Source organism: Protomyctophum parallelum (genome assembly GCF_964188405.1).
Source record: "Protomyctophum parallelum genome assembly, chromosome: 7".
In the NCBI taxonomy this organism is placed as follows: Eukaryota; Metazoa; Chordata; class Actinopteri; order Myctophiformes; family Myctophidae; genus Protomyctophum; species Protomyctophum parallelum.
The window spans coordinates 21,976,459-22,003,390 of record NC_139705.1 but is presented as its reverse complement, the minus strand read 5'-3'; the positions used below and the strand labels follow the sequence as shown (position 1 = coordinate 22,003,390).

At 41.7% G+C, this 26,932-nt stretch overlaps 1 protein-coding gene across 1 annotated transcript; it reads left to right on the top strand.

Moving 5' to 3' along the window:
* lmbr1l (limb development membrane protein 1-like) lies at nucleotides 1-26,932 on the top strand. Its single transcript, XM_083768500.1, has 17 exons — nucleotides 1-282; nucleotides 8,446-8,530; nucleotides 11,349-11,382; nucleotides 13,495-13,634; nucleotides 14,587-14,690; nucleotides 15,697-15,820; nucleotides 16,997-17,065; nucleotides 17,209-17,273; nucleotides 17,418-17,490; nucleotides 18,436-18,525; nucleotides 18,894-18,970; nucleotides 19,074-19,151; nucleotides 19,563-19,636; nucleotides 20,918-21,008; nucleotides 21,860-21,926; nucleotides 22,297-22,458; nucleotides 24,824-26,932. The coding sequence occupies exons 1-17, from the start codon at nucleotides 220-222 to the stop codon at nucleotides 24,916-24,918; spliced, it is 1,491 nt and encodes a 496-aa protein (XP_083624626.1). The 5' UTR covers nucleotides 1-219; the 3' UTR covers nucleotides 24,919-26,932.

Below are 26,932 nucleotides of genomic sequence, written 5' to 3'. Positions count from 1 at the left end.
GACAGAGAGACACACAGTCAGCGGGCCACCTTCATTACAAAATGTGGCAGAGCGAAGCAGCAGACTAAACAGACAGCCACGTTGTATTATATCAGTGTAAAAGAGATGATGGTCTCCTTGCCACGGTGCTTCTGAAGAAGGTCCAGGACAGGTCCAGGACAGGACAGGGAGGACAGGACAAGGGGGACAGGACACACTGTGTTATGGTTGCGGGGGAGAATGGACCCGGACGACGTGTCGATTAGAGAGCAACTTTTCCACAACCGCGTCCGGGAGACTATAGTAAGTTATTATAACTGACTGACGCAAACCGTCACATGAATAACGAATCTGTACCTCAAGTTTAAAAAAAAGCACAAGAATGATCATTTTAAATGCATTTCTTGCACAACACACGTTTTTATAGTCTGGCCGCTCTGGCGTGTTGTATGCAGCTCTATGGTTGTATGTCACACGCTCGTTGGTAGTTTTAACTGTAGATTAAAAAGCCTTTTGTTTTGTACTACATCATACGGAGGTGTCGTTCACTAGCCGCAAATAGCCGATCTACAAGCTTACACTGCGTCGCCAGGCGACGCGCTGTGAGCTTGTAGATAGGCTATTTGAGTTTAGTGAATGGTGAACTCGGCGACCACCAGTCAGCTATACGGTATTATAGCAGGCTACACAGACGCTTGTGTGGATGGCCGCAGCTGGTCATTATAGTAGGAATGTGGCGGAGACTGAGACACAATACAAAGGGGCCAATCTCTCTGTAACACCCCGGGGCCCTTTAAACTGCTGGCCTGAAATGACCCATCCCGTCCAGGGGGTCTCTCTTTGTTTTTAAATGCCTGTTTGGTGTCAGTTCAGTTGTCATGGCTCGATTCGACCTGGTTGAAGATTGTTGTGCATGTAATGCATTTATCCGTGATATACGTTATAAATCTATATCTGATTCTTCCCACGTTAAGAACTCAAGTGACTACAGTACAATCTGAATGTCAGACTTAACTTGAAGATCAGGTTAGATATAGATTGTGATCGTTAACCCAGAAATCGCAGCTGTCCTTTACTGTACTCCATGACATGTTCTGATTGCCAAGAGGTATCCCATGATACTATATGCCTGCTGGTGCACTTGCTGGCTATATCATGTAGCCAATGGCTGGTTGCACTTGCAACATGTGGCATATCAGCCATGGAAAGACAAAATATGGAATATCAGCCCATTCTATAGAGCTGTATTCCTTGATGCAGGCTCGCTAGCCCCTCTCGGAACCCTACATAAAGCTTTTCTGAAAATTTGATGAGTTTTATGTAGGGTCACTGTTCATGACTATATTTCCCTATGGGAATTCTGGAACACGTACATTAATATTCTCTCTAAGCTCGTATCTGCGGCGTCTGACGGCCTTTTTTAGTTTAAGTTATTCTGAATTCGTGAACTTTAAGTACCTATACATTCCGCTGCGAATATCTCCTGTGGCGCGGAAGCCGTTAAGTATTTTTAATCTTTGTTTGACCGATTTGGTCGCTTTATTTCTTCTTGTTTGTTTACCGTTTATTGTACCGCCTCCCGGTGTGCGGTTGGCTTGTGCGGCTACGTCCCTGCCTCTGATCTGCTCTGTCATAGCTATAGCGCCACTAGCTAGCCAGATAGGCGGTACAATGAGGTGTCAATAAACAAGGAAGGAAGAGAAGAATCAAAGCGACCAAATCGGTCAAACAAAGATTAAAAATACTTAACGGCTTCCGCGCCACAGGAGATATTCGCAGCGGCATGTATGGGTACTTATACTTCACATATTCAGAAACCCTCACACGAAGAAATGTCGTCAAAGAGCGCAGACAGGCGTTATCCACGTTGTTTATGTTTTATGTATGTCCGCGTACCAGGTGACATGGTACTGATGCAACAGGACCCAATGCACTGGGTCTAACAAATGTCAGAAACTTCAGTAGCATTGGGTTCTGCTTGGAGGGCTACAGGCTCGCATGCCATTGCCTGCATATTGAGAGAAATTCCTAGACTTTGATCTTCTGACATCTATTGGTCTATAAATAATATACAGTATAGCATTTACTTACATTACATCCCCCCTGTGCAGTAGGAGAGGACACCATGTGCACAGTGCCACTCATGTATGCATGAATGCACCTTCTCTAAAGTGTACACATAGTTAATGGGATAAGTTATGTTCTCTGTCTTCACATTTGTTCTGTTTATATTAAGACATGGAAGGAAGTATGAAGTGTTTGTTCAACAAACATCCATCGATTTGAAGCCTTTTGCTACTGATTGAGTTATATTTGCTGTGTTGACCTGGCTGTTTGATCAGCCGTTTGCACCATTTGGTCTACAAGTGTGAAATATCCTTGATAAGCAGAAGAGATGCAGATCTCTAAAGATAGGTCATGAATAGCTGAGCATATTATGTTACCACATTATGGTTCCACACAGACAATGAATGACGATGGTGAAACTAAACAATTTCCCCCCCAGTTTTGTGTAGGCCATTACCGGATTACACTGCTTGGTAACCACAAGCTGAGCACGTAGTTTCTTCAAATCACAGTTCCAGTGAGAGGAGTATTGCAAAGAACACTGAATATTTATACCATTTCCCTTATTTTGACATTGTTGTTTTCAGTTTCACCTAACCTAATGCTCTTATGGTCTGAGTCACACTGCCCCTAAAAGCTCCTGGACATGCAGCCTCAAGTGTTCAGCTTACTAACACTCGACTCGCCATCATCGTGGTCAACAGAGGCTGTTATCTCTGGTGGTCACTGTTCACTCACTACATGGCTGTAGTTCACCGTGACCCATCACAGTAAAATCCTCAGCGTTGATTTACTCTTGAGAGTGGTACCATTTGTACATTCTGAGTTACGGACCCACAAGGGTCCATTTGTTTCCTAACTATCAATCATTTAGCTGGGGACACACTACTTCTGAATGTTTGAAGATCTATTGTTTTAGTAGGCCAGGCTGTGATGGCAGTTATTCATATTATGTGTTGTTTGCTTTAATCTATTTGGGAGGATAAACTGCAATATGGCGTAGGCTAGGACATTCTGTTTTAGGACTTCTATAGCTTCAAATATTACATTAAGACATTTCTCTAAATGTCCTACATTTGTTAGCTCCCGAACACACAACATAATCACATTGCTTTTGTTTGGATTACAGCTGGGCCGAGCCGTGCCACGGTGCCATAGATGGGTTTTTTGTGATTCGATTTTAGCCTAATCTAAGACATTTGTACACAATGCTCTAAAGTAAACAACACTTAGACCAGGTCGAATTCTGTTATGCCAGTTCCCCTGTAAACTGAGTGTGTTAAATTATAACACAGACGTTTGCTGCTGTCAGCCGTCGGCTTCCTTCTTTCTGCAGAAGGAAGTTGTAAAGATAGATGAAAAGTCTGAGCTTCAGCTTGTTTTCAAATAGCCACAAATGTGTTGGGGGAACTTTGTGTTGATTTACATCATATTTGGCGGACATTTGACCCAATTTCTCCTTTCATTGTCAATGGCAAATATTGAGAAGTGTGGGGACAAAAGCTGTATAGGAGAGGCTAGCGCCCCTCAAAAATGTTTGGCCAAATTCTCAGTTCCTGTGGTCTGTTAACACAAAGAGATGATTATGGATGCTGAGCGCCCCCCTAAACTCTGCTCTCAACAGCTGGCAAAGTGCTGCCAGTCTTAGGCTTTGCCAGTCAAGCACACGTGTTTCTACCTACAGTCCTTGGACTAAGGGGCTTTATTCTGCTTGATCCCACCCCTCGCTGTACTCACAATTTAGACTGAACTATTGAACATTGTTGTGCTTACCATGTTGTTGATTTGAAAGCTGCAAAATTGCATCCATCTTAGAATTAGCCTGGTTAATAAACCAGACCGAATCAGCCGTTGGCAAAACTAAATTGCCTGCCGGCGGAATTCGGTCTGGAGAGGCTCAATTGTACGCCCATTTCCTACACCAGAGAATGTGGGCGGCCAATCGGGACACGGTATGCAATATGGGCGGGCTTTGGTACAGTGACTTTCAATGCTTGAGACCTTTGACTGACAGTAGCTCTGACCAATTGCGTCAAAGAGAAAATGTTTCCCTGGAAATGAAATCCAAGCTGAACCTCCCCAGACTAATATCCCGCGGTCCGTGCGATATTTGTCTGGTTTATTAACCAGGCTATCTTAGAATATCACAAGTGACCATTGCCAGCTGCGCTGTTATAAGCCCTTCGTTTCTCAATTGATACATTTCTGTTTGGTATGAAGTAGCCTACGATTAGTTAGTTTGTGTGACAATTCTTTGAGAGACACACATTATTTTGGGGCATGGCCGAGTCTGGCAGTCTGGTATTGTCTTGGAGGTGCAAACAACACAGGCATCAGCATTGACTGAGTTTGTGAGACGGATGATGGATCCTATACAAACAGTGATACCTTTTCTGTCCTTGCGCAAACCTATGGTTGCGTATTGTAATGCAAGAAAAAACACAAGAAAGAAATCAAGACAGGACGTCCAAATATACATATTTTAAGCTCCCAAGCCACAAATGGAGCCAAAGAAGGCGAAGGATAGCACCTTTGTACCTCCAACTCACTCATAACGTCAATTCCCTTCCTTTATTGACACGTACTAGGGTGTAACATCGCATGTCTTACTGTACCACGTGCTGCTGTTTACTTTTAAGACTAATAAAGTATTCAATCAAAATAAAATTTGATTGGGGCAGACTTTCAACTATTGCTTGTCATTATAGGAGGGTAGTGTGCACTTTCTGTCGGTATCATAAGCACTCCCTTTTTAATGAATGAAACAGTGAAGGTTTGTTTCATGGCAACGGTTTGATTACTTGTTTACAGTATAGCACATGCACTTTTTTGTTTTGCCCAATCTTATTGTTGGCGACGGCATTGAGAATTGGGTCAGCCTTTTCAACTTCTTCACTCATGGATAGAATAGGGGGAGGGGATCCCTCTTTTGCTACTGTACCATTATGTCCATGGATCCACTACTGTAGAACATTTCCTTTGTTCATAGTTTAGAACTTTAGAATAAAAGAAGCTCTCCATTTTGTTGTTAAAGCAAGGATATTTCTGCCCTTTTCAAACTTTATTTACACACATTTCAATCATAATACTAAAGTACCTCAGTGAGTTGCGGCTGGCTGATTTGGATGAAATGGTGATTTATTCTAATCATAAGTACATTGAGGCAGCATTCAATCTTCGTCTTTGCAAACCGGTTTTGACAGGCAAGTCCATATCCCTGTTGTCACATACTGTACTGCCATGCTCTGGCGGTTCTTCTTTACACCTATTGTTTTCTGTTGCTGTTGTCACCTCTGAGACGAGACCCTGCATCCTGTCCCCTTTGTTGCTCTTCCTCTGACAGTGCCAAATGTATACTCTCTCAGGGTGTGTGTGTGTGTGTGTGTGTGTGTGTGTGTGTGTGTGTGTGTGTGTGTGTGTGTGTGTGTGAGATTCCTCCCCATTATGCTGTGTCAGAGATAGCAGTGTCATCAAAAAGCCAGTTTTCCTGGCTAAAGTGTATATTTGTGTTATCGTTGTTTGAAACAAGTTTAGCACTGCACAGTTGACCATTTATTTTCCCCTTCAAGGTATTTTTTTAAATTTGGTTTCTCAAATATTAACAACAAAAATATAGAAACTTCTAAATAGGTTTTTTCCATCCAAGACCATGTCCCAACCCTGCTACAGAAACCCACCTCATGGTCTCACACATTTTGGTACCAAATTGTTTATATTACATTTGAGTGGTGCAACTGATGGAGGTTTGCCTTTCAGTTTTTTCTGGTGAAATGGAATATGAAATAAATGAATATTATTGATGTCATGAAATCAGGGCCAGCATGTTTGTTTTTGATATGCCAAATCGCCCTTTCATTCAGCTAAATTTGACTGAATATGAGTCCTTCTCATTGTAGCTTCGGTTTGCTTTAAAATATTTAAGAATCTTATGACCAGCTTTAGGGTGGAGGCATGGCTGGCATCATGTGATATTAGTATTGTCTGCCTTTAGTAGCCATACAATAGCATTCCCTTGGAGAAAAAGGTTGAAGTTGAATACTAAGGTTGAATGCTACAGCAGACAACGGATTGCTAAGTGAAAGTAGGGCAGGCTTTAGTAGTCTAAATATGCAGGCCACAAAGAAAGTTTCTGGCGAAAGACCTCTGTGGTCAGCAAAGACTATCCATTTAACTCTCTTCTCTCTTAATCAATCTCCAGACATAATCCATACTTGTTCATTACTCCCCCCCCCCCCCCCCCACCTCTCCCCCCATGTTGGGATAAACTGGTAATCTTCATACCCCATCTGTCTGCTGTTGTAGAGCCGTATCAAAAGGTTGCCACCATCTTTGTTTTCTAAAGTGATGCATTTGATTTATTTAAAGGAGCATGAAACCCTAGGCTGCCTGATTTGATAGTTGTTTTCCAGTTCAGTTTAAAAACATGGCAGTTTAGTAAGCTAATAAAATTAATGTGTGTCAGAGTTCGGTGCGCCAATGTGCAAGCAAAGACTGTAGTAAACAACCTGTATTGTCACTTGTCAGTGTACACTGACACACTTAAATCTAACACCCATCATTAATTTATTTCGCTGTAGCTGTGTTGCTTACATCATGGTGTACTCTACTGTAAGATAAGGTCAGCATTATGTAGCCTGCCATATTTTTCTGCTGTTTTTAGTTTTTAGCCTGAACTGGAAAACAAATAACAAACGTGGCCCCTTCTATTATTCTTGCAGAGCCAACCTATATGGCCGTCTGGCATGGTTATTGTTAAGAACTGTGTCACTCTCTGTATTGTTAAGAACTGTGGCACTCTCTGGGTCAGCGTGGGTCTCAATTATGTCATCATTATCTCAGTCACTTTTACCACTCCTTGAACCCTCAGATGTATTTTATCCTTATCACTTGTGCCTGTTGTCTCTTCTCTGGATGTTCTGTGTCAAGGACATGTCCCACCTCTCTTGGCCTATAAGATACACTGGCTCAGAGATATGAGCTTAGAATGGTTGGTTAACCACTATATTCCCCTATAGACCGATTCAGAAACAGGTCTCATGGTCGCAGGCAACGCATTTCCTGTAGGCGGAGACGACATATCTGCGGTGTAAACAGTCGGCTCTTCTACTACATTGAATGGGAAAGTGACTGATGTTAGTGTGCCTCATACTAAACATTTAAAGTATGATGTATAAAGTACAGCAGCCTTGTGTTCATACAACAGAAAGATTGGCTATTGGTTAAGACTGACGTTATGTATCTTTCAGGACCTTTCACGGCTTTGTCTCAACCATATTTCTTAACATTCTGTTTTTCTCAAGTTGAATGTTGCCACCACTGTTGGAGCAGCCAAAAACTACACAGGTTCATCCCGATGTTCTGGGCATCTTTGTAAAGTTAGTGTTAGTAAAAAGCAGGTAAAAGAGTAACGCTTGCCTTGAGCACACTAACATCAGTCACTTTCCCATTCAATGTAGTAGAAGAGCCGACTGTTTACACCGCAGATATGTCTTCTCCGCCTACAGGAAATACGTTGCCAGCTGCGACCATGAGACCCGTTATTGAATCGGTCTATATACTTCGTTGACCAGGGTCTCCCAGGGCCATATACTCTGTCCACATATTTTTTTTAGCCCCTCCTATATTCAGCTATTATTGTAGATTTCCGTATTACACAAATTAAATTCCCATTGACAATGAATGGAGAATTTACGTCACCTGTCTGAGCAAATCAGTATTTTTGTCCTACACAAAGTTTAAATTCCCATTGACAATGAATGGAGAATTTACGGTATACGTGTCTAAGTTGTTACGTTATGATGATGTACGATGATAAGAGTGCCCCTCACTTCACACAGGTGTGATTTCTTGCTGAAATTAGCCAATGTAAAAGCCCATTGTGGCCCTTTTGTCCTACCTAATATTGAACCAGTTGAGAGTGTTTCCACTGAAAATGAATTGGTTCAGAATCGGAATCCTAAAAGTTCGTTCGGAACTGGCCTTCGGTTCTGTGAAAGCACCATGGTTCCAAGAATCTAGAACGTTCTTTTGGTGGAAAAGGGGCCTAAAGGTCCCTGCACACTGAGCGCGTTTTTCGCGGAATTTCTCCATCAGTTTTCCGAAAAACGCGCCCAGTGTGCAACCACCTTAAGTGTCCCGTTATGCGCAGTGAGCTTATAGATCTTCTATTGTTCACCAGGCTGTTTTCACTGAATGTTATGACATGCCCAGGATCATAACATAGTTAAGAAACTCTGTTTGTGAATGAGCCTGTGCTTTACTGTATGTCTAAGATAACTGTTCTTCCAACCCAAAGCATATAATTTGTCTTTAGCTATGCCCTGGTATACATAGGCAAAAAAGAAAATAATAATGATGTATTCATTTAATGTTTATTTTTTCCTTTCCTCGCTTCAACAGATCTGTGTTCTGCTGTTCACATGCCTCTACATGGTGTCTTACATCATACTCACCCACTTCAAGAAAACTGCTGACTTTATCACTGGTAAGTATGGGAAAAAAAGTGGTCGTTAAAGCAGACAAAAGAATAACAAAATGCCCGGAGGTGAAAGCAGTCACTCTGGGCCACTGCCGGAGGGATAAATGACAGCGTTGAAAAGCATGCTGGTTACATTCACGTTTTGGAATTTTTCTTCGAAAGACAATATAGACCACACCTTCAGTGCAAGCACTGTGCAGACGTACAGTATAACTTGTATCTTAGACTTAGAGAAACCCCCGACTCTAGTCTGGAGGAAATAGCCTTGTAGTTAGGTGGAAGATTATAGGTACTGGTTGTGCCTTTGATTGTAGGTTCTGTTGGTAGCTACAATAGGTAGCTGTCAGTTAGCAATAAGTTGTATTAATGTACAAACTTGGATGCAAGTTGTTACAATTACAAAATTTAAAACCATATCAGCGGCACTATTTTATGAATAAAATGTAATTTTGTATGAGTATTTTAATACAATTGGGGTGGTTATTGAGACATTTAGATTGTGTCAAAGGCCCTGCCTTTGACACCTAGACACAGGATCTGAATTTTTTTTTGACCTGATGGTCAACATTCAATTTATCCCCCGAGCAAGCCGGAAGGCTAAAAAATGTCAGCTCTTGTGCAGGAAACCGGGTTAAAATCTGCGGTAATGTGCAATAGTGCTACGTTGAGGTGATGGCCAGTAAACCACCAATGTCTTTAGATATTACTGGGCGGCAGTGGCTCAGGATCATGGCTAAATGGGTTAAATGAATCAGTGCTGTTACTACACTCTTAATTGTTTTTTATATTTAAAAAATGTCAAACATCACTAACCCATACCTGGTGTTTGGGGGTGACATTAATTCACTTTTTCTTTTTTGAATACTTGTGTGTGATTACATTGAGTCCAGGTGTAACCATATACTGTATATATATTATCCAGCGAAGGCTCTGGACCTTGACTAGAACACATGGCTGCAAATTGTAAAAGGGAGTTGCATAACATACATAACCACTGCTTCAGGCAGTCTACACATGGGTCTGGTTGAGGGAAGGGGCGGTGAAGAATGCTCCTACGACCTACAAGATAAACACACAGCACATCATACATAGCTGGAGTACCCTTTGACAGGGCACAAACATCTCAAAGAGTGCATTTGTTGACTAATGACAAACAGCAAACCTATTCAACCCATTAAAGACCTGAGGCCGATTCTACGAATACCTAAATCAGTAGGCCTAGTTCTCTCACTTAAAAAAATAGCAGAAGTACAAGCTCGTAGTGAGCATCTCATTTAGACATTACATTAGCTGCTTGTTTACTTTAAGTACGGGCCACACATGCGTGATCACTTGCTGTTAAAAATAATGTAATCTCTTTGGAACCAAATGAGTAAATCTAATGTACTTAGTTGGAGCTATAGTCGCCTACTAAAACATACAGTGTTGCTTTAGAATTGGAGTAAAAGTTATGTAATAAGTTCCCCTTATTGGAACCAGCTGTGGTATCTGTGGGGCTGGGGCTCAGCTGAAGTTTGGATCATGGCCAGCTCATTTAATTGGGTTTTGGAAAAGGCAAACTTTGGAAACATGCTTTGCATTCAGGCTCCGCTGCTGTTGATGTCATCAACTGCATGGGCAACAAAACGACGGCTATGCCTTTCAGCTAAAACGGCAAATGATGCAATATGTAACTAATGAAGTCGACTAGTGCTTTTGGCACTCACTAGTACCTGGAACTGGTTTCACAGATTTGCCATCATTTGCAATGTACTTGTAAGAGCATGTTTCTGCATGAATTATTACATAACTACATTATTGACTAAAGCTCGGTGTGAGGAAAAACTAAATTTTACTTAAAAAAAAAACCCAAAAAGATTTGGTCAAATTTGTCATGACAAGGCATTGGTGCATGTTTACTGAGACTGGGATTTCTACTGTACATGACTGAGTCAACTACCTTCATAAAACGTTTTTTGGCATAACACCAATCCATTTAGGTTTTAATTACTTTTTTGCTTTTTCAATTACCGAAAAGTAGCATATTTTACTTGTGTCGAGATCATTACCTTCAGTTTTGTCACCTTTTGTGTCGCTGAAGACACCTTGCAATGTAACGCTAAACCATTACCTGCCTTGGGGACTCAATTTTCTAGGCATTATGGTCTGTGTAAAACATGAAGTATGTTTTGCTCGAGAGTCTTTTGAACAAAGTGTTCTTCTGAACTTGGAGGCTCTCTCTCCCCCACCGGAGGGCCTCTGAGGCCAGGAGCTTTCTCATGTGGGGGGCTGCTTCTCTCTCACTTCTGTTCCTCATGTGGGGGGCTGCTTCTCTCTCACTTCTGTTCCTCATGTGGGGGGCTGCTTCTCTCTCACTTCTGTTCCTCGTGTGGGGGGCTGCTTCTCTCTCACTTCTGTTCCTCATGTGGGGGGCTGCTTCTCTCTCACTTCTGTTCCTCATGTGGGGGGCTGCTTCTCTCTCACTTCTGTTCCTCATGTGGGGGGCTGCTTCTCTCTCACTTCTGTTCCCATATCATTCAAGATGAGCAAATCCATCCACACTCGCTAATTTTCATCTGCCCTGAAGCGGATCCTGTTCACATTCCTACATTTTCAACTCCTATCTGGTCGGGGTAACAGTAATCTATTTGCAACGCTTCTCTTCCAGTTGCCAAGATTATTTTACCTGATACTGCGTCCCTTGTCTTTTGTTATATAACACAGGAGACATGGTATAGTAACCGCCACATGCCAGCAAATATTGATTTGTTTATCTCTCGTCTAATCTCTGGATCAGTTATATAATAGTAATAATCTTACACATGTTTTTTTCCCCCCCTTTCAGATGACATTGAAGATGCCACCGTCAACAAAATTGCGTAAGTGAAAAGCCCTAATGATTGACTGACCCAGCATTCATTACATTGTGATCTCACTCGCTGCGTGTCTGTCAGCGTGGAGGCTTTGTGAGCGCTGTTGCCAGGTTTTGCGACAGAAATAAGCGACCAGGTCTATGAAAACAAGCCCAAAAGAAGCCACTCCACATATGAGCGATTTAAATCTAATGTTCATCACCATCAGCCATTTGAAAATAGACTATCTACAAAAAAATATATCTTGGATTTACTTTTTTGTTTAATTATTTTTTTAATAAAAAAACATTGAACACAAATCTGGTATGAGGGTCCCTGGCATAATACACTTTCCAGATGGGGGTCCGTGTTGACAAAATAATGCATGGGGGTCCTCGACATGAAAATGTTTGAGAACCAATATTAGGAAACAAGCCTAAATATGCAAATTGCTTTACTTTAGAATCAAGCCCCCCAAAAAACGCCACAACTACCAATATTTACAAGCAACTTCACAGGAAAAACAAGCCCAACTAAAGTCACTTATAATAAGTGGACATGGCAATACTGTTTGTGACTGACAAGTGACAACACGAGCCACTTTTATTGCCCTGTCCTGCAGGCTGCTCCTCCCTGCACTTTGTCCTTCCATGCTGACAGTTCTCCTTCCCTCCTCTCCAACCTCACACTTTGTCCTTCCATGCTGACAGTTCTCCTTCCCTCCTCTCCAACCTCACACTTTGTCCTTCCATGCTGACAGTTCTCCTTCCCTCCTCTCCAACCTCACACTTTGTCCTTCCATGCTGACAGTTCTCCTTCCCTCCTCTCCAACCTCACACTTTGTCCTTCCATGCTGACAGTTCTCCTTCCCTCCTCTCCAACCTCACACTTTGTCCTTCCATGCTGACAGTTCTCCTTCCCTCCTCTCCAACCTCACACTTTGTCCTTCCATGCTGACAGTTCTCCTTCCCTCCTCTCCAACCTCACAGGACCTTGAAGCCTGATTTATATTCGGACATACAGTACCACCGCGTCACCCACCGGAAATAGCTGACTATTTGCATTATTTTCGGCTGATCTATACTATACTGCATGAGGAAGTATTAATTAGACTTCAGTATAGACGAGGGCATGTGCATGCATAAAGTGAGTGGCACAGTGAGTTTAATGTCGTTTAATGCAATCAGATAGAACTTTTCTGTGGGTTGTCAAGGCCAGAAAGTAGTTTTTTGCCACTCAGTAGGCGTTCCTGCCAACTTCCGGGTATGATGATGATGTCACGCGCATACCCTCTATCTATTAAACCGACTTTTTGGCTAGGGGGCTAAACGGTGACGCTAACAGATGCACATAGTGTCAGGAAAATAATATGGGTGCAACAGTTAATCAAACTCAATTTAATTGATGTAATAGATTATTTAAAAAAGTAACGCATTGTGTGCTTGTAGATCAACGATTGTCGCTATTTTTGTTGACAGCGCTTAACAGAAAACCTTCAAATTAGGGCTTAATTGGTTAATCGACCAGTTGATTTTGTCGACCCTTGTTGTTTTCATGTTTATTCGTTGATTGCGACTGCAGGTCGCATTTACTATGAAATTGTGCATTTCCCGTCAGTCAGTTGTTTGGTTGTTTGGTAACCCCAGGCATCACGTGACATCACGTGTCATCAGGGATGGAGATCCCTGATGTCATCAATATTGTCCAGCTACTGTACATCTGACCTCAAACCCTTAGATCTCCATATATGGAGCTGACCTGTTCTGACATTCCATATGTTGATCCTTCCCCATCCATCCTTCCTCTTCAATGTCACTCTTTTGACTGTTACATGTACATTTTAAACTCTAGACGGGCCTGCCCCAAAGTTATTAGTGCAGCCGCACCCGAACTAGAGTTCTCAACAGGCCTGAGAATTACGTGGGCCCTCATCAAACCCTGTACACTCAAGACACTGCCCCCACTGCCACCCCTCAGGCGTCTTACTGGTGTATGTGTATAAATAAAAGAATAAAGTTAAAACACACTTCTCAATTATTTGATTCATCAAAAAAAAGGAATCTATAAAATGATCGCTAAGAAAATAATCGACTATTTCGATGACTCAACGGCTCCTGTTTGCCTCTTGTGTGTTTCCAGGTTGTGGCTGTGCACGTTCACGCTCTCCGTGGCGGTGTGCGCGGTGCTCCTGCTCCCCATGTCCATCGTGTCCAACGAGGTCCTGCTCACCTTCCCACAGAGCTACTACATGCAGTGGCTCAACGGATCACTCATCCATGGTAATGCTGATTAACTGATTTATCGCCTGCTAGCTGAGCTGACACCACCAAAGTTCACAGTTGCTGCTCTGTTGCCACAGACGGCACTGCCCTGTTGTTTTTAAAGTCATATTGGAACGAACTAGGAACACTGCTCAGCGCTCAGTCAATACAACCCCCCCCCCCCCCCCCCCCGACTTTGTGTACAAAGGGATAATTATTATGGATTGTGTTCTGTGTGGCATGCTTGTGAACTGGTTTGTGTGGAACCAGACGGATGTTGTTATCACCCGATATTGACTTATTGAAGGTATCCTAACAACATGTTTTGTATGATGCAAAAAAAAATCTAAAAAAATCCATTACATAATGCAGAAAGAGCGTTTGAGGTAATTTAGAAACATTATCATCATTGCTTAGTTTGTCCAGTAAAGCGTGCTCGAACACATGCTCTGTGTTTGTGTTGTCTTCATGACAAGTTGAAAACCAGTTTGTGAAATGTCCATCAATCCATCATCGGTTGGGCTCTAGTGTTAATGTTGGTGGGAAATGCATTTCTGCAGCTGCTGTTTACTCCACAAGAGCTCTATAGACATGGTTTTTCAAGTCTGTACTCCCCCAGGCCATCACAGCAGCGTGATGTCGAGTGTGTTGGAGAAAGGTTGAGTTGACAACCAACCATTAAATGTGCCATTTAGTACAGTTCCACAGAGGAAATATGTATTCTGAAAGTGCAGTGTTTGTCTGTCATTGAGTCCCCCCCCCCCCCCCCTTTTTATATTGTTTACCATGTTGTACATTTTGCACTGATATCACCACTGGTGAAACCTGACATTTTCATCACACTACACTGCCTCACAATGGCCACACGTGGTAGTGCACATAGTTCACAACATTGCATGCAGTTTTCTGACCAGGAGGAATGCTTGGAATGAAAACCACTAACGTTTGGATGTTTCTTCCTCGTTATCAGGCTTGTGGAACCTGGTGTTTCTCTTCTCCAATCTGTCCTTGGTCTTCCTCATGCCTTTTGCATACTTCTTCACGGAGTCTGAGGGTTTTACTGGGTCCAAAAAGGTACAGGCTTTGGAAGTATTACCTCATAATATACTAGTACGTACTACGTAGCACCATCACACACCTTTAACCACATAAAACCACATCCCTTTTAATCCCTTTATTATAACGTTCAGCTAAAATAGATCTACAAGCTCACAACGGGACACGTTGTGAGCCTGCAGATTAGGCACATTCAGCAAAGACATTTGGTGTAGAGGTAAAAAAATAAGTGAGCTATTGTAGATCCCTGGGGCACTCCGTTCAACTAGGTGTATATAGGGGTTTGTGTGGATAAAACTATGCATTCACAAGCTCACGATAAATGTGAGATCGGCCATTTTCAGCAAAGAGATTTGCTCTGTGTTATGTACAGAGAATAACGCACACTACTATGGAGGTGAGATGAACAGGTCTGTCTCTACTGAGAGCCAGCAGCGGACATTACAAGACATTACAAGCCGGTTAACAACAACTTTAAGTACGTATGTATTAATTTGCATACGTACTTTAGTACCTGTTTTCCTGTCGTAAACATCAGTAGTGTCGTAAACCCTGCGCGCATCACATCACAGACAAGCGCCAATAGTGCAGTCATACATGACACTGTGGAGGTAATAAAAATGAGTTGGCCTAGTATATAGACCCCTGTGAGTCTATAGTAGGTATAGACCCCTTTTATCCTAGTATAGACCACTGTGGGTCTATACTAGGATGAAGTGAAGTTTGGAAAATAAAAAGAGCACAAAAAGCCTGAAAATGGCAGCATGTTAAAAGTCTGTATTCTGTCATATAAAACATGTGCACCAGTATAGTGCAAATTAGTTAAGCACAGACGACAGGCTTAGGTTTTGTTCAGTAGCCAGTAACGGTTTCTAATTAAAAACTCTGTTCAATAAGTACAGAGGGGTTTATGCGGTTAAAACCTTTTAGATGATGATGATAAATAATGGTAGTTTCTCTCCATATGGCATGTCTCCTGTGCCTGTACATCGATGTAACCAGTTGTTGTTGTTACTGTGTGCAGGGTGTGATGGCGCGGGTGTACGAGGCAGTGGTTCTGCTGCTGCTCTTGGCTCTGCTGGTGCTGGGCATGGTGTGGGTGGGGTCGGCCCTCCTACACCACAACATGGCCAGGGAGAGTCTGTACGGTGAGTCAGCTGCTGCTGCTGCTGCTGCTTGGGCACAATGTTGCATTAAGTGGAATTTACAGAGTCCAGTGGTTCCCAAACAGTGGGTCACTCTGGACCCACAATTTTTTTGTTTATTTGGATCCCCATACCTTAGTAGCAGCTACTCTTCCTGGGGTCCACACATAAAATACATTACAATTACATATTGAAATACATTTTACAAGACTGTAAGAAAAACAGTTAAAAAAATTAAATACAACTAAATATAAAACAAGTGCTTAATAAATATAACATCGCAACCATGAATACAATTTCAGTTTGACCTCACTATAGACCTGATGAAGGCCAGCTATGGCCGAAACGTCGTGTCTGTGTATGTCAGTGTTTTAAAAGGATAAAACACTGTCTTCTTCACTGCATCAACCTTTTGTCCAGCACCAGTGAGGGACTGGATGTGTGCAACCCACTTGTTTTTAAACTCTGGACTCACTATCCCTTTATTTTTTGTTTCCTGCATTTTATTATTTCCAAAGTTTTCAACGTAATTCACAATTTCGCATAAATTAAAAACACAAAAAGAACCTTAACAGTTTCCGTGCCGGGAATGGATTACTCCAGGTTAATGTCGCTGCCGTATCGGACATACCCGCCTTTTGTTTTATGTGTTTAATCCGCCGTAATGTAATGAATCAAAAGAAAATCCGTCTTCGTCGCGGAGTATGAGACTGGATGCCTTCGCTGTGATGACGAAACCGGAAATCGTCACATGCTGTGGGCTGCTAGGGCTTCTGGGAAATTGAGGCCAATGGAAATGCATTGGGTGCAACGCCTCATTGAAACCAATCTTGTGTGCGTCTTCCGGGTGCACCAAGATGGTGGATGCTACACACAGATCATAACAAACCACGGGAGCTTTTTTTGATGGATTTTCGCGGATTAAAAGCCCAAATAATTCAGCGTATGCTCTAAAGGTAATACAACAATCTCGGCAGTGAAGGGGGGTTGATTAAAATGCGGGTTAATCGTAAAAAACAGTCAAACTGTTAAAAAAGGAGGAAATTGCTGTAGGCGCATTGGCTCTCTTCAAAATGGCTCATGAGATGTTATTTAACTTTGTTGAAGTAGCTAGCTAGCTACCTATCCAATGGCTTTCATGGTTGGAACAACTGAAATAATTCTTAACTTTATTTACAGACTTATGGGAGTACTACCTGCCTTACCTGTACTCTGGCATCTCTCTCTTTGGAGTGTTGCTACTTCTGTGTAAGTATTTCAACATCAGTAAGCCAAAGCCAAGGCCTTGGCATTAGAAGGTACCTCTAGCTGTAGTGTTTGATGAAATAATTATTGTAAGTACTGTATAAAACGGTACAGAATTTTAGTGTTTTTGTTTTCTTCCTGTTCAGTGTGCACTCCATTTGGGTTGTCCCGAATGTTCAGCGTCACTGGCAGCCTATTGGTCAAACCACGGGTGAGTGACAGCCTTAACGTGCCCTTTCTGTGTATGAGCATGAGGAACCAAATGGCCATTTCACATAGCTAATTAGCTATTGCCCTGGAGTGGATGTAAAATCCAGTAATCTGACTTGTCTAACTTGTCTTGCGTTTCCCACAGTTGTTGGAAAATGTAGAAGAAACTCTGAGCTGCACAAAACTGGAGGAGGCCTCGCTCTCCAGGCAACTGAACCGTGAGTGGGCCAACGTTCTTTTTGCTGTTTTGACTCGCCCCCTAGTGGAGCAGAATTCCGGGGCAAGGGATTGGGCATCTGGGTTGCTAGACGTAAAAAGGCATCCCTTTTACATCCCTGTGTTTTTCTTTATTTTTTGGGGGGGTAATTCACATTCTTTTTTTTATTTCTTTTTTTTACTTAACATTTTATTGGTTTTCAAGACAGGACAGACAAAAAACTTACAGTACACAACAACACCACAAACATACAAAGAAAAGAAAAGACAAAAGAAAACCGAAAAAAAAAAAGGCATCGACATTGCGTTTCAAATTTGTTACATAAATGTATCTAGGCATTTACTATTGACTCTCATTCCCCCATCCTGTAGTCTCAGACGGTGTGTCAGCTTGTAATTCACATTCTTATGAGGATTGTCATGACGGGCATTATACAATGATATGCCTCTTTTAAAAGATTTCCCTTAATTCTTCAATTTAAAAAAAGGTGAAACCGGTATCCAAACAAATGTAAAAACAAACAAGCATTCTCAATGTAACGTATGTTTGGTTAATAGTTAATCTGGTTAATAGTCACATTAAATATGGTCTCGATGGGCTTACATACTCAATCCAATTTTCCCAATATTTGGCAAATGTCTCTATCCTCAACGAGAAATTGTCCTCCATTTTGAATCCTACTGTATATCCTTAGCTCAGTTCAAATCCGTGAACGACAGCTATGTTATGTTTTAGAATTTATAATCTCTATACTAAATCTGGTCTCCTATAATTGCTGATCTACATTCTGCTATTTTCGGCAGATGTCATCCACCCCCCCCCCCCCCCCCCCCGCCCTCCCAGAATAGGAATGCTAGGGATCAACTGGATACAACATGTTCTTCTGACAAATTTGTACAGTGTTTTTTATTTAGTTGTGATATAGTGTGTGTTGTTGTGGTTGTAGGCGGTGGTTCTTGCTGGGTTCATCTGAACATGGACATGGAGGTGATGAGGAAAGAGCTCCAAGCGGTCCAAACCAAGCGCATCGCTCTGGGTAAAGGATATACAGGAGTGTTTTGCTCTTGTTTGTTGGTGCTGTTTTTATGCCGCTATAGAGAATTCTCAAATTGTGTGCTGAGACATCATCATTATTATTGCAAATAAATATTACTATACAGAACGTTAAGACATTTGTTTTTTACCCTTTATTTTCTCCCACTCTTCAACCCGGTGTTTAACTGTTTAAGCCACCACACACACCACAACAAATGGAGTGTTTAATTGTATTTGATATGAATGCCATTTTTGCCAAGCGAGAATGTATTTCTCACTGCCAGACTCTCCTCAACAGAGATGACACTGTACCGGTACGCCCATACACTGACCTGCTCTCATCTCTCATGTGTATCTTTTCCCCCGCAGAGATGCGCAGGAAGGCATCTCCATGGCAACGTAACCTGAGCTACCCATTGGCCATGCTCCTTCTCTTAGCTCTCACGGTAAAGCCGAGCTGATGTCAAAATGTGCCCTTTTTTCCACTCAACAGTACGATGCCATGACCTTTCTGTGTTTTCATCGCTGTACATGGTGTCACTGTTTTAGGTGGTGTGTGTGTTGATGGTGTGTTTCAACGTGCTGGAGCTGCTTTTTGACGAGACTGCCCTGCCCAGAGGAATGGAGGTGAGGCAACATACATTTTGTGACAGTGGTGTGTAGGGTTTCTTCTCGATTATTGTATGGATTACTATTTTATTTTTGATAAATCTAATAATTGAGAAGTGAGAATTTGATTATTCATATTGTGTATCAACAAATCAAATAAAAAAAGAAATCTAAATGATTTCTGATTGATTTTTCAAATAATTAAACTAAACCAATTAGTCTGATTCACCACTTATTTTATTATTTGTAGTACAGTGGTGTCATGCAAATGCACTGTGAGCTTGCAGATTGGCTATTTCTGAAAATCGATTATTTGATAAATTGGTTATTGTTTTATCGATTAGTTGGATTAACTGCTGTATTCCTAGTAGTGTCAAAGCACCTCTAAAAGCCCTTGCTGAAGCTGACTGATGATGGTCTGTGTTTCAGGACCCTCGTCTAGGAGCCGTTTCATTCTCTGTATTTGGGTCACTGGGAGCAGCGGTACAAGTGGTCCTCATACTGTATCCTTTTATCACTCAGGATGTCACTGCACGTGCACGCACGCGCGCGCACACACACACACACACACACACAGCATACAGATAGTCTCGCACGAGCCACGTTCATTAAGTGGTTAAATAAATTCGACAGACATCAGACTTAGCTGTGTAACGTCCTTGATATTTGGGCAGTGTGTGATGTTTGATTACCTCCCACCACATTCTTGGCTTTGAAATGTGTTGCAGATGTGCGGGGGCCGGTTTTATGCTGTTTTTTAAGGACATGTTCTCAAGTCTGCACAGATGGAACTTTCCAGTTGTAACCATTTTGTCTCGATTAAAATGTAGGCATTTAGCAGCTGCCCTTAATCCAGAGCGATTTATAGTAAGCAAGGAAAACATGAGGTAATGCATCAAATGCATTAAATGGTTTTGATTATTTGATTTTGATTAAATACTTTATTAACATGCATGGACAAGCACAGGGAATTACAGTACCGTACAACGTCTGCTAAAAGGATGAGTCCAAGAAAGCCTATTGGCTTGTTTCCAATAGGGTCCTCATACTCAATTCATCTAAAAACATTAATGACAGACAAATATACACAATACTATGCAAAACCATAATTTAAACGAGTAGGAAAATAAATATGAAAATATGCACAGTCGTGTACATCTAGGTAATATAGGATCATAGGTAAACGAGAACCTCTGCCCTGATGAAGACCGGTATATGTCGAAACATGTTGTTCTCCTCTTTTAAATATTTTGTGCCTGAATCTCCGCCTTTTTTCAAAAGAACCTCTCGAGCTTAGATTTTACACTGAGGACTGTGCGATGTTAACTCATTTTGGGGCGGGAATCCTTTTTGGTGTTTCAAGCATTATGTTATGCTTTAGCCATTTAAAAATAGCAGATCTACAAGCTCATAGCACGGCATTGAGTGCCGCACTACGAGCTTGTAGGTCTGCTATTTTTGAAAAATCCTGAAAATGTGTCACAAATCTTTGAATATATATTCTTTCAGAGCAAACGTTTTTTAACTCAAAACTTTGCTACTGGAGGGGTCCCTGGAACAACATATTTCCAGATGGGGGTCGGCGGCCAAATTCAGATAATTCTGGGGGTCCTTGACAGGAAAAAGGTTGAGCACCAGTGACACTGACATAGAAACATGAGGTTTTTCAGAAAACTGTCAGGATTTAGAAGAAATTTTGTAGAATCGTCCTCGGGTCTAAGTTGGTTAATGACTGTGTGGTTCATTATTGTGTTACTGTTCTCCCTAACGGTGACTCTGCTCAGCTACCTGATGGTGTCTTCAGTGGTGGGGTTCTACAGCTCTCCTCTGTTCACAGGGTTGGTACCTCGTGCTCAGGACACCAACCTCACTCAGGTTAGACCAACTGCTGCTGGGCCTGTGGACCGTAATATGCACCCGGTCCTGGCCGGCGTACAGTACTTACTGGTCCATTTTCACAGTCTTAATCCTGATCGTTGCTGTCAGGCAGTAAACGGCGTATCTACATTTTTTCATTTTTTTTGTGCGAATTTATGCCCTAATTCGTCATACAAGAGCGTTGTACAAAAGTGGAGAAAATTGCAGATCTACAAGCTGAAAATGTTGTTTTTAAAATAAAAAAGGAACGGTTTTGGACTTGCAAGGTTTCTACCTGACAGCAACGTAGGCATGCCCTCGATTAGGCCACTAATCGATCAAGGGAATAAAGTAAAAAAATTATACCAAAAAAAAAAACCAAACAAAGTATGTTAAATCAGACATTAAGCACCCCCACAGCCCAAATGGAATGATTCTCTGTTGCATAACTTTTTTATGTTATGCAATCAGACTGATTTGACTGCCAATCTCTCAAATAATGCAAAAATATTTTTTTTTTTAAGACTGCCAGTGTGGACTATAGACAACATTTGACCAATCGGATTCGACTATACAAATCCTTAGTCTGGGACAGTCCTACAGAGATTATACAGTATACTGTGTTGTATGACAGTGTCCTCCTGTAACTAAAATAGCCAATCCACGAACCCTGCTATTTTCGGAGCGGGACACGGCCGTCGTACGTCGGGATATAAATAAGGCATTAGTTAAATGAATATGTCTGTTATTTTACTGTGCGTCTGTATCTATTCTGTTCTGTCTGATGTTCAGTTCTCAAGACAAGCAGCCGACCGAAACGTTCACATTTGAACCCTGACAAATTTTGCGCCTCTCTTTCCCCCCTTCAGATAATTGGGAACTGCGTTTCACTGCTTGTGCTCAGCTCAGCGCTGCCAGTCTTTTCACGTACACTTGGTAAGCCTGCAGTCATAAAATGCATTATTTGTACATTTTGCAGTTACAATCTGGATAAGGGCAGATGCCCTTATCCAGAGTGGCTTACGAAGTGCAAGGTCTGTGTACATGCTAAGAACATTGATTACTACTACAGGGTCAAATAATGACACACATAATGCGAGATTGTGCTGAATAGGCCATTTCTACTTGTAGTTATCTTACTGTCCACGAGAGGGGAGTGTGTATGCAGTTATTGGCTGCTCTGGTCTAGACTTGTGGCCACTCACTGAACCAGTTTCAAATACTGATTATTTCTGTGTTTGTACCAATTATCAAATACCCTTCAGCTGTCTTATTTAATTCTGTTTTTCTTTTGTCTTTTTTTTAGGGATCACCCGCTTTGACCTACTTGGAGATTTTGGCCGATACAACTGGTTGGGGAACTTCTACATTGTGTTCCTTTACAACATGGTGTTTGCTGGTCTTACCTCCGCCTCTCTCATCAAAACTCTGACCTGGGCTGTACAGACGGAGCTCATCCGGGCATTCGGTCAGTCTGTCATTTGGGTTGCATGTACTTCTTTTTAATTATTTTTTTATTGTACGATTTGACTTTGCATTAGGCTGCAAGTCTGCGTATATGGTTGTTCTGACAGAAAATATACTAACAAAAATGCTGGTATGCTGTAATGGTCTATGCCATTCCGATACCATGTATTTATCACATGATGTGATTTCATTTACAGTAACATTTTGAATTGATGTTGCACTACTGTTTTCATATTCTTACTGTACAATTTACATTATTATTTTACCAACTTTAAGCTGCACTTTAACTATTATTAATGGATTTTTTTAAATGTATTCCTAGATCAGTGGTTCTCAAACCTTTTAATTTCAAGGACCCCCATAACTTACGGGTCCATTTGGTTCCATTTGTACACTCTCAGAGTTACAGACTTGTAAGGGTCCATTTGGAACCCCCTCATGGATCAACCCTGAGGGTCCCTGGACTCAGGGTATTTTTAATTACACAATGGTATCTGATCGGTACTCCGTATCGACAGATACACAGGTTATAAAATGGTATGGTATCGGCACATCTCTATCTGCGTACTTGGATGAACAATGAAAAATTGTTCCCAACACACATTTCCCTATGGGCTGGTCTCTTTTCCTCAGATTATAAAGTATACAATTATTTTCAGGAAAAGTGTAAAGGGACAAGAAGCCAGTAGGGTCCCCTTGGGGACCCTCCGGCCCCCGTCACAGCAGACATACACCCTCTACCCCTCCGCCCAACACAAACAACGGCTCGGAGCGTAGACAAGCCACACACACGCACACTCCCCTTCCTCATGGCACAGATAGCATCTCAGCTGCACGGCGTGTTACTCCATTGCCTCCCTGCTCGCTTTTGTTCTGTGATTGATGGGACTTTTTTTATTTTCGCCCAAATCAGCTATTTTCTCTCAACGTGACTAATAATTGCGCTCCACCTTTTTATACTTAGTCAGGGCTGGGTGGCATATATTGATATCGTATACCGATATCGTGACATTTGGGTTTTGGTATATCGTAATATATATATATATCGTTATATATCGTGTTCTCTGTTCCTGCTTTTAATCACTTAAGCCCTGTTTTATATTTCAAATATGTTTCGAAAATAGATTTTCAAACTACAAGCTCGATGTCTCGATGCGTTGTGAGCTTGTAGATTAAATCGATGTTTTAATTGAATAGTTTATTAGACAGAAATGTAAAATGGCGAGTACAGTCAATCACTTGGTCTAAAAGGGATAGCACCAAAACAAAAGTACTTGTGGACATTTCTGGTTAAATGTCTGAAAATATAATGACTCTGGCATTTTTCTTGTTCTCATTAATAATGCCAGAGAAATATGCCTGCCTTGCTAGACGCAAGGCCTTGTTATAGGCGACTGTTGACTTTTTAAGAATCTCTAGGTGGATGGTGAGTTAGTTTTTTCTCCAAGCTCGCTCAGCTCTACGACATTCTTGCTTCAGTGAGCGTGAATGCTCATTTATCCAGGGTGTTACTCTGGTGTTATGTTTCTTTTTTGTTTTCAAAGGAGCCACTATATCAAGAGCTGACTCTAGTTTAAGATTAAAATTTTGAACCATATCATTCACTGGGGGAGTATCGGGCAGGGGGGGGGGGGGGGGCAGGTGACGAGAGAACTCGTCGGCTGCAGAAGAGCTAAAAAAACGCTTTTTTTATGGTATATTCAGTGATGTTTTTCTCTAGATCAGAGACAGTCATATTAAAACACAGCAGATAGTGGTCTGATAGCTCAGGCCTTTCAATAGTCCTATCCACAGTGATGTTCAGCCCTCTAGAAATCACCAGGTCCAGAGTGTGCCCATGTTTATGTGTAGGCCCAACAACATGTTGTATAAATTCAAAGGAGTGCAATAACTCTAAGAAACCCATAGCCATAGCATCTGTAGCATCATCCAGGTGAAGATTAAGATCACCTGAGATAAGAGTTCTGTCATAGTTAGTGGAGCAGATAGATAAAAGTTCTGATATTTCTGTTAGAAATATTGCTTTACTGCATTTTGGCGGGCGATAAATGCTAATCATTGGCATAGAGGCTTGACCATGTAGTATAGTGGCCTGGTATTCAAAGGATGTAAAGCTGCCAAGGGTCAGAGCCTTGAATTTTAACGTGTCTGAAAAAATAATTGCCAGTCCACCTCCTTTCTTAGCCTCGCGAACAGAGTGAATGAAACTGTAGTTTGCAGGACAGGCTGGCGCTAGGAGAACAGCTCCATCTGAGCCAAGCCATGTCTCTGTTAGAAAGATTATATCTAGCTCTTTACAGATTATATCATTTACAGAGGAGGACTTATTTGTTAGTCATACCGTTGTTATTTGCCTTGACTTGCAGGTCTCCACCGTGTGCGACTGCCCCTGGTGGTGTCCCGCTCCACAGTACCATTCAGCAGACTCCTGTTGGCCAGCGGCATGTCCAAGATCCAGTGACTCTCACCATTCTGATGCCTTTCCTAAGACATGGAATATTTACTAGTATTCCCCTGGAATGACTACCTGTCGGATCAAAGGCAGTTTGAAGGCAGTCTTCTGGCCAATCGGTATCTGGGTCACCTCCAATGCAGGAGACGGGAGTAGAAGGAACCTTCCTGCAAGTTTGTCCAATGGGAGCTGAACTTCTTATTAAATGACCTAGACGGGTCGAACTGGGCCCCCCCACCCAACCCAGTTTGTCAGGTTATTTGGGCGGCAAGGACATTTGCTGCTTGCGGCATTTACCTGTGCCATTTATGATGAATGGAACGCCACAAAAGGGATCATGGCCATGATTGGGGGGGTCTTCGGGTGTTGCCGCAATGTGATCTGTCACAGCAAGCAACCTGCCACAAGCAACCTGCCACAATACCTGATGCCTTATGGGAAGAAAAGAAAACAAACGACATACGAGATCCATCATTTGGCCATTTCTCTGTCAACACATGTAAAAGTCAGCAGAGTTATTTTGGAACATTACGTTGTGGCCATGACTACATTTCCTTTTCCTGCTCTGTGTCGAGCGAGTGCTCTTTTTCTCTGCAGCCTCCCCACGCTTTCCCTTCCATAATGTGGTGCCACTATTTTAAGCCGGGTTCATGCTTTGTCGCATAAGTGGTGACTGTGCATTAGAAAACAGCCGACCTACAAGCTCACAATGTGGCCCAGATGCCACGCCTTTGTGATTGTAGGTCTGCTATTTTTAAGCGTGTGACACTGCTGTGCGACTGAGCATAAATTAGGCTTTTAAGATTTCACCCCGTGAATCACAACTTCCATTCTCACTGCCCTGGTGTTGTTAGTTAATGAGAGGAAGTGAGAAGGTTTCTAATGGGAGCAAATGAGGCATTGTGTGCCTAATACACCATCTATTGATCCATCGAAAATATGGGAACAAGCTAATGGTAACATTTTTGGAAACGTTTCTTTTAAGAGGCCTAGATCGATCGCAAAAAAGCATATTTCATTTTTCTAAATGATGGAAGTCTTATTTTTGTCTGGGGATGTCTGTGATTTAGATCAATACATTGTAGGACATGATGAAAATAAATAGCTTTACACTTTACACTGTCTTTATGCGAGACATGTAGTCTTTCGCCCCATGATGGGGTCTCCTAAATGCCAAGTGTCACTGTCAGCCTTAGACCAATCAAACTGTGAAATTGTTTTGTTTTTGTTTTTTGTGGGGGAAAGGTGCAATACTTTTTACTATAGCAAGTTTTACTTTTAAGCACATTTTTTACTTCTGCAATTTAAATCCATACAATGCATACAGAAAAGAAAAGTAATATTCTTTTCAGAGATTATTTTGATTGTCTTTTGTGATTTGGTCGAGGTTTTATGGACTTGTGAATAGGTTAGTTTTGTATTTATTGCTCAAAGAACTAATTTGACATGACAATCTTTCCAATGCAATGTATTCAATGTGCATTTTTATTCGTTGATAACATGCATTCTATTAAATGCAAAATTGCGCTTTACTATTTTGTTTTTGACATGATAGTGATCCTGTGTCACTGTTTGCCTTTGCTGTATCAGCAGTTTATGAGCTCTTCGCTTAATCGCCAGCAGGGGGCAGTGTCTCCCAAATTCACTGCGTCTGTTGCCTGAATCCCTGTGTGTACCAGGTCAGTCATTACACATGGAGCACAATAATTATAGGTTGACTCATTTCATTTTGTCTGGGAAATGTTCTTAGTTTTGGAAAAATAACCGTTTCATTTTTTTGTAGGGCATTTGGGCACTGTCTTTACTGTAACATATTGACCTACTATGGGACCATGGGATCTTAACGGTAAAAAGAAAACTGTTGAAAATGTGAAAATGGTTGAAAATGTGACGGCACAGTTGAAACCCAAGGAAGGGTATTTAGAGTTCTTCTCAAGGTGACATTGGTTTTTTTTAATGGTTTACTAAGGAACTCTTAAACTCTGACATTACAGGTGTTCTTAAAACTTTTCACCCACACATT

Bases quoted from the DNA above. Each gene is read 5' to 3' on its own strand.
- lmbr1l (XM_083768500.1), top strand. From the start codon at position 220: ATGGACCCGGACGACGTGTCGATTAGAGAGCAACTTTTCCACAACCGC. The intron at 18,971-19,073 runs GTAAAGCCGAGC...TCACTGTTTTAG, and splicing joins TCCTTCTCTTAGCTCTCACG to GTGGTGTGTGTGTTGATGGT. The intron at 21,927-22,296 runs GTAAGCCTGCAG...TCTTTTTTTTAG, and splicing joins AGTCTTTTCACGTACACTTG to GGATCACCCGCTTTGACCTA.